The 13,570-nt window shown below is 38.7% G+C and overlaps 1 protein-coding gene across 2 annotated transcripts in view; it reads left to right on the forward strand.

Annotated features, from left to right (window-relative positions):
• The window catches only part of piezo2a (piezo-type mechanosensitive ion channel component 2a), a 212,844-nt gene that overhangs the window by 165,747 nt on the left and 33,527 nt on the right, over positions 1-13,570 (forward strand). For both annotated transcript variants that reach the window (XM_081353359.1, XM_081353360.1), the window contains 3 exons: positions 8,814-8,900; positions 9,004-9,170; positions 11,061-11,224. In XM_081353359.1, coding sequence (XP_081209485.1) covers positions 8,814-8,900; positions 9,004-9,170; positions 11,061-11,224 — 418 coding nt within the window. The remainder of the gene's footprint in view (positions 1-8,813; positions 8,901-9,003; positions 9,171-11,060; positions 11,225-13,570) is intronic.

Consider the following 13,570-nt stretch of genomic DNA (forward strand, 5'->3'; position numbering starts at 1 on the left):
TGCCTGATTAGGGATTATATTCGTATGCAAATATATTTTAATTTGCACTATATTAACCCTATTTTATTGCTTATACACTGTAAAAAGAAATTACTGATATTTACACATATTTTTGAGTAGTTAAGGCTTGATTTCTTTCATGGAATCTTCCTGAATAAATCATGTAAAATCCCCAAATTTATTTAGTTTATGACATAATGAATTTTTTTTTTTTTTTTTTCATTTCTTTTTATTTGGGGTCATAGAGCATATTACATTCAAGTAGAATACGTTTTAACCCCCCCCCCCCCTTTTTTTTTTTACATTAACAAAAAACAAACAAATAAAATAAAATAATACAAGTAATCAACAGCAATGCATAAAAAAAAAAAAAAAAAAAAAAAAAAAATCATGTCTCACATACAAGTGTCATCACCACTAGATCCATTGAAGTGTTAAAGTTCCATTTTCAGAACAATCCACACCATCACAGGTACATTGTTAGCAATTATGTGGTCATGCAAGGTTAGTTATATGAAGAACCGGTCGCCAGATGTCCAGAAATCCGTCATTGTTATCATGTAGAAAATATGTAAGTCTCTCCAGAGGGAGTATCCTCAAGACCTCGGTGTACCAGTCCTCAATTGTAGGACAGTCACTGGAAATCCAAAATTTCAAAATAGTCTTTCTTGCTACATGAAGAAGAATTTCCGTCAGTTTTGCGTTATGCTTGTCCCTTGCATTGTCCACTTTAGCAGCAAGAACACAATGAAACGGTGAAAGTTCTAAATTATATCCCAATAGCGTGCTCACTTCATTTTTAACATCAGTCCAATATTTTTGGATTTTAACACACTTCCAAAACATATGTGCATATGTCCCTATTTCAATATTGCATTTACAGCAGTATGGTGAACTAAGGCCCAGCTTGCCTCTTAACAAAGGTGTAAAGTGGAGTCTGTGTAATATTTTAAATTGTGTTTCTCGGTCAGAGTTGCACCTCAAAATCTTGAGTGTGTTTTTTATCAGCAAAGACCATTTCTCTTCATTTATTTCTATCCCTAAATCAGTTTGCCATTGCCTTTTAAGATGATCTGTTGTATATGTAATATTTGATGAAAATGTTTTATATACATGGGAAATAAATCTCTTTGGTTTATTATCTGTAAAAATGCGCTCCAAGAATGTCAGATTTGGGGGTTGTATTGATTTTGGGATATAATGTCTAATTTGTAGGTAACGGAAAAAATGAGACGAGTGTAAAGAATACCTGTTTTTTAAAGCCTCAAATGACTCCAATGACTCTCCTTCATACAGTTTGACAAGCTGGTCCAAACCTCTCTCATACCAAAGTTTAAACACAGAGTCTTGACATGATGGAATAAAGTCTGGATTTTGATATGTTGGGGCCAGTAGCGAAAAGTGATCTTTCAGTTTAAAAAACAACAACATTTTGTGCCATGTTTTAATAGTGTTCGACACAATGAAGTTGTTCTGCAATTCTAATTTAGTCTTTTTATAGGATATGAAAGGACAGTATTTTAATGATACAAGACCACAACAACTGGATTCTATATCAATCCATGTATTTGAAGCATCAGGATTCACCCATTCATATATATACCGCAATTGTACAGCCCAATAATAGAAACGAATATTTGGAACAGCTAAACCTGCCTGATCTCTATTTCTCTGTAATTTACTCATTTTCATTCTTACTTTTTTCCCCTGCCAGATGTACTGAGTAAATAGTTTTTCCAGCCTTGAAAACCAAGAGTTTGGAACCGAGTTTGGTAACATTTGTAAGGGATACATGAGTCTAGGGAGTATATTCATGTTGAGTATGCTTATACGTCCCAACCAGGATACAGGTAGCATTTTCCACCTATCTAAGTCCTCTCCTATACGCACCAGCACTGGGTCTAAATTCAATTTAAACAATTTTTTTAGACAAGGGCTCACTTTTATACCAAGATAAGTTATTTCTTTGGGTGCCCACCGAAAAGGAAATCCCATGGGTGGATCTGAGCCTGTCAGGGCGCCTATTGGCATTGCTTCTGTTTTTAATAAGTTTACTTTAAAGCCAGATATGTGTCCAAATTGTTTTATATATTCAAGTAATTTGGGAATGCTGCCATCTATTTCAGTCAGATACAGCAACACATCATCTGCGTATAATGAGATCCTGTGCTCTGCATCCTCGATAGAAAACCCCTTTATCTCGGAGGAAGTTCTGATAAGCTCTGCGAAGGGTTCAATGGCTAACGCGAACAAGAGAGGACTCAGAGGGCATCCCTGTCGCGTACCACGCTCCAGAGGAAAGATATTTGAACAATGAGAGTTGGTAATCACAGCTGCTTTAGGGGATGAATACAACAGTTTTACCCAATCTTTAAATTTATCGCCCAGTTGGAATCTATCCATCGCATAAAATAAATATGTCCATTCGACTCTGTCAAATGCTTTTAGTGAGTCCAAGGACACTATCAAGCCCTTGATGTTTTTATTGTTAGCACATTGTATGATGTTTAGGAGTCTGCGTATGTTATGAAACGAGTTCCTCCCTTTTATAAACCCTGATTGATCGCGTTTGATTAATAATCTTATCAAAGATTCTAGTCTTAGGCTTAAAATTTTTGCCAGTATTTTGGCATCAACATTAATTAGTGAGATTGGTCTATAGGATGCTGGGTCCTCTGGATCCTTATCCTTTTTTAAGATAAGACAGATATTTGCATGTGTCATTGTTTCTGGTAAATGTTGAGTTGTGGTAAAACTATAGTTAAATGTTCTTAATAAATAGGAAACAATCTTTTCTTTAAATGCTTTAAACCATTCTACAGGGAGCCCATCCGGGCCGGGGGGCTTTTCCATTGTTCATCAAGGACAGTGCTTTCAAAATTTCCTTTTCATCTATGGGCCTGCCTAGGATCTCCTGTTGTTCTTCTGTTAATGTGGGTAATTTAATCTGTGAGAAGTACTTTTCAAGATCTTCCTTGGTACTAATATTTTCAGACTTATATAGAGACTCATAAAAGGAGACAAAAACAGAACTAATACGGTTTCTATCAAAATGCCTTATCCCTTTAGAATCTCTAATTGACCCTATGGTATTGTTAGTTTCCCTGTGGCTAAGCAAACGAGCCAAATACTTACTGGGTTTGTTGCCATATTCATATAACCGTTGTTTTTGATAAAACAATGACCTGGAGGCTTTTTCATTAAGAACTGAATTGAGAGCTGCTCTTACTGATTGCACCTTAATAAAATTAGCTCTTGTAGCATTAGATTTGTGGGCTGTCTCTGCTGCTTTTAAATCCTTTTCCAGTTGGGTCTGTTTCCTCATTAGCTCTTTTTTTTTGTGCGACATATATGAGATCGTGAATCCCCGAATATATGCCTTGGCAGCTTCCCACAAAAACTCAGGATTTGTGTCCTCATTGTCATTTTTATCAAAATACAAATCAAGCTCCTCCTCCATCTTTTTCTTAAATTCCTTATCATTTAGAATATAGGATGGAAACCGCCATTTTGTTGCTTTGGTTGTTGTATCGCACATGTTAAAATCTAAATAGACCGGAGCATGGTCACTTAAATATATAGATCCTATATTACACGTGTTTACTTGTCCTAATGACTCTGATGGTAAAAAAAAATAGTCGATTCGGGAATAAGAGTTATGCGGATTAGAATAAAATGTAAAGTCTTTCACTGAGGGGTGCAGGGTTCGCCAAACATCCATCATATTAATTTCTTCCAACATTTTCACAAGAGGACCCCCAGAATTATGCTGAATGTTGCTAGATGTTGGTGATCTATCCAATAACTTGTCTAATGCACAATTAAAATCCCCCCCCAACAGTGTAAGACCGCATTTAAACTCTGCAAGTTCAGATCCGATTCTAGTCCAAAATGACGATAGCGGTGGAGTGGGTGCATAGATATTCATCATAGTTAGTGGGGTACCATGAATGGACAAAATATATCTACCCTCAGAATCTTTTTTGCAAGTGCCCAGTACGAATGGAATAGATTTGTGTATAAGAATAGCTACCCCTCTACTGTTGGACGAAAATGATGAGTAGTGAGCTTGACCCACCCAGTCCCTTTTTAGCTTGGCATGCTCTTTATCCACCAGATGCGTTTCCTGTAAGAATGCAATGTGTACCCTTTCTTTTTTTAAAGTGCTTAATATTTTCTTGCGTTTTATAGGGTGGTGGATGCCCTTTACATTAAATGTACAAAATTTAACAGCATTCATAGCCAACATATAATTATTCTATCATATATTCGGACCAGTGTGTGGCATATTTGAAATGACACTTCCCTTGGTGGTGGTGATGCAATATAAAACAAAAAAACAAAAAAAAACAAAAAAAAAAACACACACACAAACAAGCAAAACAAACTTGAAAACCCTGAACTATTAACACAAAAAAGGAAACATCTCTGCTGTAACCAAGCCTCCCTGATAAGGCGCATGTGACACATTGGCTCTACAACACTTCCCAACTAAGGATGTCTTTAAACCAAACTAGGATGAGACAGGGCTTCCCCAAACAGTCCTGCTTTCTCTTTTTTTTTTTTTTTTTTTTTTTTAAATGTTGTTGAATACAATAATAACTGCTGACTAATATCACAACATTGAATGCGCTAACCTTTATACCAATGGCGTAGAGCTGCATTTGTCAAACCAAAAAAAACTATTAACCATATGCATTTGCCCATATTATGGAAGAACAAAACTTTACCTTGACTGCATTGAAAAATGTATATTACTGTCCATTAAGTAACTCTGCTCACGCCGTCTGCATACCTCTGCGCCTCTGCCGGAGTTTTGAAAAGATGGACCTTGTCCTCGGCGTTGACTCGTAGCACCGCTGGGTAAATCATCCTGTAAGGAATCCCAAGTGCGCGGAAAGTCTTCTTCACCTCTGGAAAGTCACGGCGCTTCTTCTGCAGCGCTGGTGAGAAATCTTCAAAGAAGTGAATACGGCTCCCGGCGACCACTATTTCTCCCAAGTTCCGAGCACTCTGCATGATCAGCTGTTTGTCCGCGAAGTTGTGAAGGCGTAGGTAAACCACTCTCGGTCTAGTGGAGCCGGTGCGAGGCTGAGCTGGGGTGCGGTGGCATCTGTCCACTTTGATCCTATCGTTCTTCACCTTCATGTTCAGGACTTCAGGTAGCCATGTCTCAAAGAAATCTTTAGGGTTGGTCCCTTCAGTTTTCTCTTTTAAATTAATAATTTTGACGTTATTACGACGCGACCGGTTCTCCTGATCCTCCAGCCGACTCATGGCGTCTTCCAGGCGGGTCTCAGCGTTCTCCAATCTTGCTAATAACTCAGCGTTGTTATCTTCCGTGTCGGAGATTCTTTGTTCAGCATTGTCCATTCTTTTCTCCAGATTTGTTATTTGCTCACATGCCGTGTTGACAGATTGGACAATCTTGTCAAGTTTCGTATCCATACTGGCGCTGAGCTTATCGTACAGACTGTCACTTATCTTAGCAACTAAACTTTCCAGCTTGTCGTCGCTGTCGTCAGCCATGTTTTTCCTACCCGAGGCCTCGGTCCCCACAGCCGGCTGAGATTTTTTTGATTTCTGGCGCAAAACTCGAGATTTTTCCGGCTTCTCCTTCGCCCAAATGTCCGGCAGAGACATTACCCTCTTTGGTTCATATGTTTAGTCGCAGTTAGCTGTCTTTATATTTCACAAAATGTCATCAATTTGGGCAGCCCTGTTTAAGCGCTCCTACCTGCTTCGCATCACGTGACCTCCATCGACATAATGAATTTAAAGTCCCCGTGAACCGGAAGTTGCAAACGACTTTTCTCCAGTGCTGTGACGTATTTCCCAGTGAAACGGAATATTGAACAGAGGGCAGGGTTTTACTCTAGCGCTCCTCCTCTCCATCTCTCGCTCATAACAGACTAACGGTTTGAGGGGAGTGGTTAAGCGTTGCCCAAACCAATTCCTCAAACCTACGTCATCAGAGAAGGTCCTCCAATGCAGAGGGGAGGGGCATTTTCAGATTTTGATTAAAGATTACCATGGTAAATTATTATTTTTTTTTATATTTTCTTGCACGGATTAATTGTTCACCACAAGACTAGTAATATGCGCTAACAAAGTAAATAGGGTCAATTTTGATTTCATGGGGACTTTAATATTTTTAGTGAGATATGCTTTTTTATTTTAAGTATTTTTTACTCATGATTGTGTGAATTCATGTGAATAGAATTATTATTATTTTTTTTAAGTGGGAAAAATTCACACATTTTTTTTACTCAAAATTGTGTGAATTCAAGTGAATAGAAATTACCAGTTTATATTTGACTTTGAGTTATATTTTATTACTAACACTGTATGCAGCTAGCACAGCACAGACACACACTCGTTAGCTCTATCATTAGCGAAGTTATTGAACAAAGCAACATGCTTCAGAATATTAAAACATGCAGATAACCATAAGCCCTGCTCTTCTGCACAGTGGTTACGATCAAAACTACAACATAATAGAAACTCTTTCAAATGTCAAACATAACTGAACATTAAACATTAACAGATGTTTCCCTTTACTCAAATACACATTAAATAACCCTTAATTTCAGTATTTAATCCCAGCAAAGCATGCTGGGAACTAACAATGATGTCTCTAAATAAAACCGCATAATTGTGCTAATTCTCTTAAAATAAATAGGTTTCCCTTTTCCCTTAATTGTATCAGCTTTATTAGTTCCTCAATTCAAACCTCAAAAATGTGCGTTTCTTTGTATCTCTTGGAAAATGTATCTCTTGGTTTTATTAGTGAAATGTTCTCAATATTTAAAAAAAACACTGAACCACAATTTTCTTAATAAAATATACACAATATTTTTAATTATCACCTTAATCTTTTTAATGTAAATGATGACTCATGATTAGTTTTTTACAGTGTGTCTGTGGCTTTTATTGATTGCAGTGTATTGTTAACTCTGACTTCCAGAGCACACACTGTATTATCCAGTGTTGGTTTGTGCTATTGCACTTTTCATGTAATATGAGCCCCGGTGTTTGTTTGTTTGTTTGTTTTGTTTTTGTACATTATATGTGTTGGTACATTGTGTTGAAGAAAAAAACACTTTAAATACAGTGGAGGTGTCAGAAGTTCTGCTCTGCTGGTTTATTGGAGCATGTTTGTGCCCTGGTGACTGCTCATGTCAGCGTTAGGACGGGTCTGGGCCGCTCTATAGCGCTCTGTTCCTCTGAACGCCACGCTCGGGTCATTAATAGACGTCTTGTACACTCCACGCGACTCCTGGGAACATCGAGTGCCTGATTAAACCCTCTGTGTGGACACAGGCCCGGGTCTCCGGCTGCCAGATCCCTCCTGGTGGGCGGCTTCAGGCCTGACATTCCTGGGACTGTGTTGCATTCGCTCCGGTCGATTCATCCCATATGACGCCTGGAAGGGGTTTCAGCCGATTCGGCTGCCAGACAGAGACAATAAAACATTCAGTTCATATATTCAAGGCAAGACACTCCAGGTGAACAGGGGGAAATGTAGATAATAGTTCCGTACTTCCTAGATAGATAAGAAATTGCACACAAAAAACAACATCAAAAAAGTTTGCATTACAAGTTTTATGAAAATTAATTGTTTAAATATGTAAATTAGGCATTATGTAGTTAGCATAATTAGCTTATTTTCCAGAATAGAAATATGAACATTGGATAAAATTGCGTAAAATTACAAAAAAATAAAGTTTTGTGTAACATTTGATAGATAGATAGATAGATAGATAGATAGATAGATAGATAGATAGATAGATAGTAATTACATTATTGTAACATTAGGGGCTTTCGCACCGGAGGAACGTTCCTAGAACTATTGGTGGAAGTTCCCGGATATCGGCGTGTTCGCACCGGAGGAACTAGGAACGATTTTAGTTCTAGGAACTCCTTTTGGAGGAACTCATTTACTCCTACTTCAGAGTCAGTCTAAATATCGGCGTATCTCTATGGCATCGCTGTCCAGGAGTAATTCGCTTTTGAAGTGGATTTACTTCATGTAAAGTTAACGAAAGTTATCATGAGGATTGTAATGTTTAAAGCAGATGTCTTAACAAATGTCAGCAGACCGGGAAGATTTTAAACGAGCCATCATTCATAAATACGCAAGATCGCTGTGAAAATACAGACAAAAGACAACGAGCGCAGCGCTGAAAAGGGGCGGGGCTACATAAGGTCTATAGGAACTCTCCGTGACGTTAGTGTTCGCTGATTGGCCGAACGCACGCGAAACACCAGCACCCGCCATTTTTAAAAAGGCTGTGTAAACACACAGATTATAGCCTGTATATTTACTCCAGAAACTAACTCTACAGACATGGAAAACAGTGATAGATGGAGCTCTAAACCTTTACGCTGAGGAGAAAACCTGAGAAAGAATCATGATTATGTGTTTCTGCACATCAACCACACGACATACGCTAATAACTTTATTATATTAGCATATTAGTATATTAGCATTAGTATAAAACATCTATCTAATAACGTATTAGACAGGACTGTTAGACAGATCGGAAACTAATGAACACGGAGAATGCGAACACTTTGAGCTCAGTCGTTCTCAGCGCTGTCAAAATAAAAGTCCCAACATCAAACGCGGCTTTCGTCTCTTCAGAGTTCCTACTGGCGATGCGAATGCAACCAGAAAACCTTCCTCAAATAATAATAATTATTATAATTCCTAGGGGAACCATTAGTTCTCGGGGACCCCCCCAGTGGTCAGTTCCTAAAACGATCCGGTGTGAAAGCCCCTATTAATGCAGTGTGTTCTCCCTGTGCAGTGCATGTGGCCGTTGAGGAGAATCAAGAGGAAGGTGTAGCAGAAGAGGAGGAGGAGGAGGAGGAAGAGGAGGTGTCTGAAGGTCCAGGTATGAACACTTCAACGGCCTCCTCGTGTTATTATTATTATTATTATAAGCTCGATGAGTTCATCAGTCCAGCGGTCCTGAAGCTCTGCTCTCTCCGCTCCAGATAACATCATGAAACGAGTGTTTAACATCGTGAAGTTCTCCTGGGTGCTTTTCCTGGCCCTGCTGGACAGCTTCACGGCCTGGCTGAACTCCATCTGTCAGGAGCACATCGACATCTCCAGCGTCCTGCGCATCGAGCGCTGCATGCTCACACACGAGGTCAAGAAGGTACTGTCACACACACACACACACACTGCTGAATGCTGTTGTGCAACACAGGCTCGTTGGAAAAGTGTTCCTGTGGCAACATTTTTGCAAAACGCAAAATACGTTCCAGTACGTACATATCGCTGCGGTTTCTAACAGAAATGAACACTAGAGGCAGTGAAACAGCAAGAACTTTTAATCGTTTTCACACACAGTTATGATTACAGGGGCAGATTATGAATTAATAAAGACTTGTATTCAAGCGGCTCCTTGCACAATTATGTTATGACCTCAAAACACTTTTTACCATAGTGCATGATTTGTAAATGAATATATTTTGGAGTTTGCGTCACTTAACCAGCTCCATATGTTCAGTTTTACTGATGCTTGTTCAGTAGCTCAGCTGTACAGGATTATACTTATAATGTGGAGAGATCCGGAACGATCCTGTGAAAGACGAGTCATGATAGAAGAGCTCAAAGTTCACAAAACAAACTAAAATGCCAAGGTTACGATTACGTTTTTATGTCGCATTTGCTTTTGTTAACACTATCGGGGAGGTTTAGGGTATAGTGTAGGTGTACGTTATTTTAAAACGTAATGGAACATCACTTATATGTGACCCTGGACCAGTCTCGAGTCGCACGGGTATATCTGTGGCAATAGCCAACAATACATTGTATGGGTCAAAATTATAGATTTTTCTTTTATGCCAAAATCATTAGGATATTAAAGGGTTAGTTCACCCAAAAATGAAAATTCTGTCAGTAATTACTCACCCTCATGTTGTTCCAACCATGTAAGTCTTTCGTTCATCTTCGGAACACAAATTAAGATATTTTTGATGAAATCTGACAGAATTTTGACTCCTCCATAGGCTTCCAGTGTGACCGAAACTCACCGGCCCAGAATAGTTATTAAAACATCGTTAAAATAGTCCAAGTAACTACAGTGGCACTACATTAAGTTTATCATGCGACGAGAATACTTTTTGTGCGCAAAAACAAACAAAAATAACGACTTTATTCCACTTTTCATTTCCTTCTCTCTGGGCCTCGTAGTGTTTTTGCGCTGCGTGTCTGTGTTGCACGTCATCACGCAACACACACATGACCGGCGTCGGCCAATAGTGAGCCTACGTGGTGACGTGTAACACAGACGCGCTGCGCATTGTGCGCAAAAAGACTACGCGAACCAACTAGAGGCCCAGAGAGAAGGAAATGAAAAGTGGAATAAAGTCGTTATTTTTATTTGTTTTTGCGCACAGAAAGTATTCTCGTCGCTTGATATACTTAAGATTGAGCCACTGGAGTCACTTGGACTATATTAACGATCTCTTTAATTACTTTTCTGGGCCAGCAAGTTTCGGTCACATAGAAGCCTATGGAGGAGTGAGACATGGCTCAGATTTCATCAAAAATATCTTAATTTGTGTTCCGAAGATGAACGAAGGTCTTACGTGGTTGGAACAACATGAGGGTGAGTAATTACTGACAGAATTTAAATTTTTGGGTGAACTAACCCTTTAAGTAAAGATCATGTTCCGTGAAGATATTTTGTAAATTTCCTACCGTAAATATATCAAAAATGTATTTTTGTGAGTGGATGCACCACAATCATGAACATAAATGCACAACTTTAAAGGAGATTTTCTCAATGTTTCGATTTTTTTGCACCCTCAGATTCCAGATTTTCAAATAGTTAATCTCAGCCAAATATCGTCCTATCCTAACAAACCATACATCAATGTAAAGCTTATTTATTCAGCTTTCAAATCTCAACCTTGACCCTTGTGACTGGTTTTGTGGTCCAGGGTCACATACATCATTACACCTCTGATGAATGAGCATCGTGCTTGGACCGGACAGAACTGCAAACGTTGAGGTTTAACGCCGGTCTGCTTCTCTGCAGGGGAACACTCCCTCCCGGGACAGCGTACACATGTACTACCAGAGACAGATGTGCGGGCCGGCGTCGGCTCAGTCCAGCCTGGACCGAACCGAGGACGTGTGTTCAGACTTCAGTCCTGTGAGGAGCGACCGTCCACCGCAGGGTTACGGGGAAAACCTGTCCAGGTACAGAAACACCACTCAGCACACATGTGTTGTGAAGTTGAAGGGATAGTTCACCCAAAAATTAAAATTAGCCTGTGATTTACTCACCCTGAAGCCACCCTGAATACATAGGTGTATATGACATTCTTCTTTCAGACAAATACAATCGGCGTAAATCGATGCGTACGGCGTATGGATAGATGCACTTTTATTACATATAAATGCACTTTTATGATGGATAGATGCACTTTTATGATGGATAGATGCACTTTTATGATGAATAGATGCACTTTTATGATGGACAGATGCACTTTTATGATGGACAGATGCACTTTTATGATGGATAGATGCACTTTTATGATGGATAGATGCACTTTTATGATGGATAGATGCACTTTTATGATGGATAGATGCACTTTTATGATGGATAGATGAACTTTTATCATGGATAGATGAACTTTTATGATGGATAGATGAACTTTTATCATGGATAGATGAACTTTTATCATGGATAGATGAACTTTTATGATGGACAGATGCACTTTTATGATGGACAGATGCACTTTTATTATAGATAAATGCACTTTTGTCATGGACAGATGCACTTTTATCATGGACAGATGCACTTTTATAATAGATAGATGCACTTTTATAATAAATAGATGCACTTTTATCATGGATAGATGCACTTTTATTATAGATAAATACACTTTTATGATAGACAGATGCACTATTATGATGGATATATGCACTTTTATTATAGATGAATGCACTTTTATCATGGATAGATGCACTTTTATGATGGATAGATGCACTTTTATTATAGATAGATGCACTTTTATGATGGATAGATGCACTTTTATTATAGATAGATGCACTTTTATCATGGATAGATGCACTTTTATGATGGATAGATGCACTTTTATGATGGATAGATGCACTTTTATTATAGATAGATGCACTTTTATGATGGATAGATGCACTTTTATTATAGATAGATGCAGTTTTATGATGATAGATGCACTTTTATTATAAATAGATGCACTTTTATGATGGATAGATGCACTTTTATTATAGATAGATGCACTTTTATGATGATAGATGCACTTTTATTATAGATAGATGCACTTTTATGATGGATAGATGCACTTTTATGATGGATAGATGAACTTTTATCATGGATAGATGCACTTTTATCATGGACTTCCAAAAAATTTACCCATTCACTCCCATCATAAAACTTGGAAGAGCCAAGAAAAAAGAGTCTGTCTATTCGTCTGAAAAAAGAATGTCATATACACCTAGAATGACTTCAGGGTGAGTAAATCATGGGCTAATTTTCATTTTTGGGTGAACTAATTACTTATTTTTTAAGTATTTTTGGGTGAAACACATCCCGGATTGATGCCGGGATGGGGACCTAGTATCATATCCGGGATCAGTCCTGTAACGCGCCCTGTGTGAACAAAAGCCAGGACCAATGCCGTAAGGGGTGTGTCGTAGTGATATCGCACGTTATATATATTTCTACAACCTACGCTACAGCGTATGGGGAACGAGCCACTCGGCAAACCCAGTGGTGCTACTGGGGAGTATGGACTCGTCTTCTGTAGAAATGACGAAGAGTTATCAGCAGAACTGGCATCTGACAGGAGTTATCACATCCTGACATCACTTGTCTTTACGGGATCTTTACGGGATGTGTGTGAACGCACTCACAGATTCTGGAAAATCACTGGCAGTGTGAATGAACCACAATCAAATGATCCCGGGACACATTATCCGTGTATTTTCCGGAGTTACTTATAGTTAGAAAAATGTCTAAAGTGGACTATTGAAATAGCGTAACCCAGTTCCTCTCTTTTAATGTGAACTCTTCAGTGAGTGTGAACTGTAAACTGGATTAATTCAGTGCAGAAGCCTGTTATTTTGCAGCACGGCTAATTCTGATGGTCCGTGTTTTCTCTGGTTACGCCCTGTGTGCGGCGCGACGGCAGATATCATCTAGTGCCCAGATCTCAACAACAGCTTTCTGTCTCAGGCCTCGTGTAGACCAGATGCTCTCAGTGGGCTTTTTCTGTCACTGATGGAGTTTCGGTTCCTCGCCTTTGTCGCCATTGGCTTTTGGCTTAATTTAATTTTCAACAAAATTATTGATTTTTTGATCTGCCTGCATTGACACCATTACATGAGAACTGAACTGAGCTGGACGATGACATCACTGTTTTCTCCAGAGTGGCTATATAAATAAATTAACTAAATTTAATAAATGTTTTACAGCAAAAATGAACCATCCCTGAACTTACTCAAGCTGGACTGTGACGCTATTTTCTTCTGGAAATAAACTTTGTTGCATTATTTTCCTGT

Source organism: Scardinius erythrophthalmus (genome assembly GCF_964197995.2).
Source record: "Scardinius erythrophthalmus genome assembly, chromosome: 22".
NCBI classification, from domain to species: Eukaryota; Metazoa; Chordata; class Actinopteri; order Cypriniformes; family Leuciscidae; genus Scardinius; species Scardinius erythrophthalmus.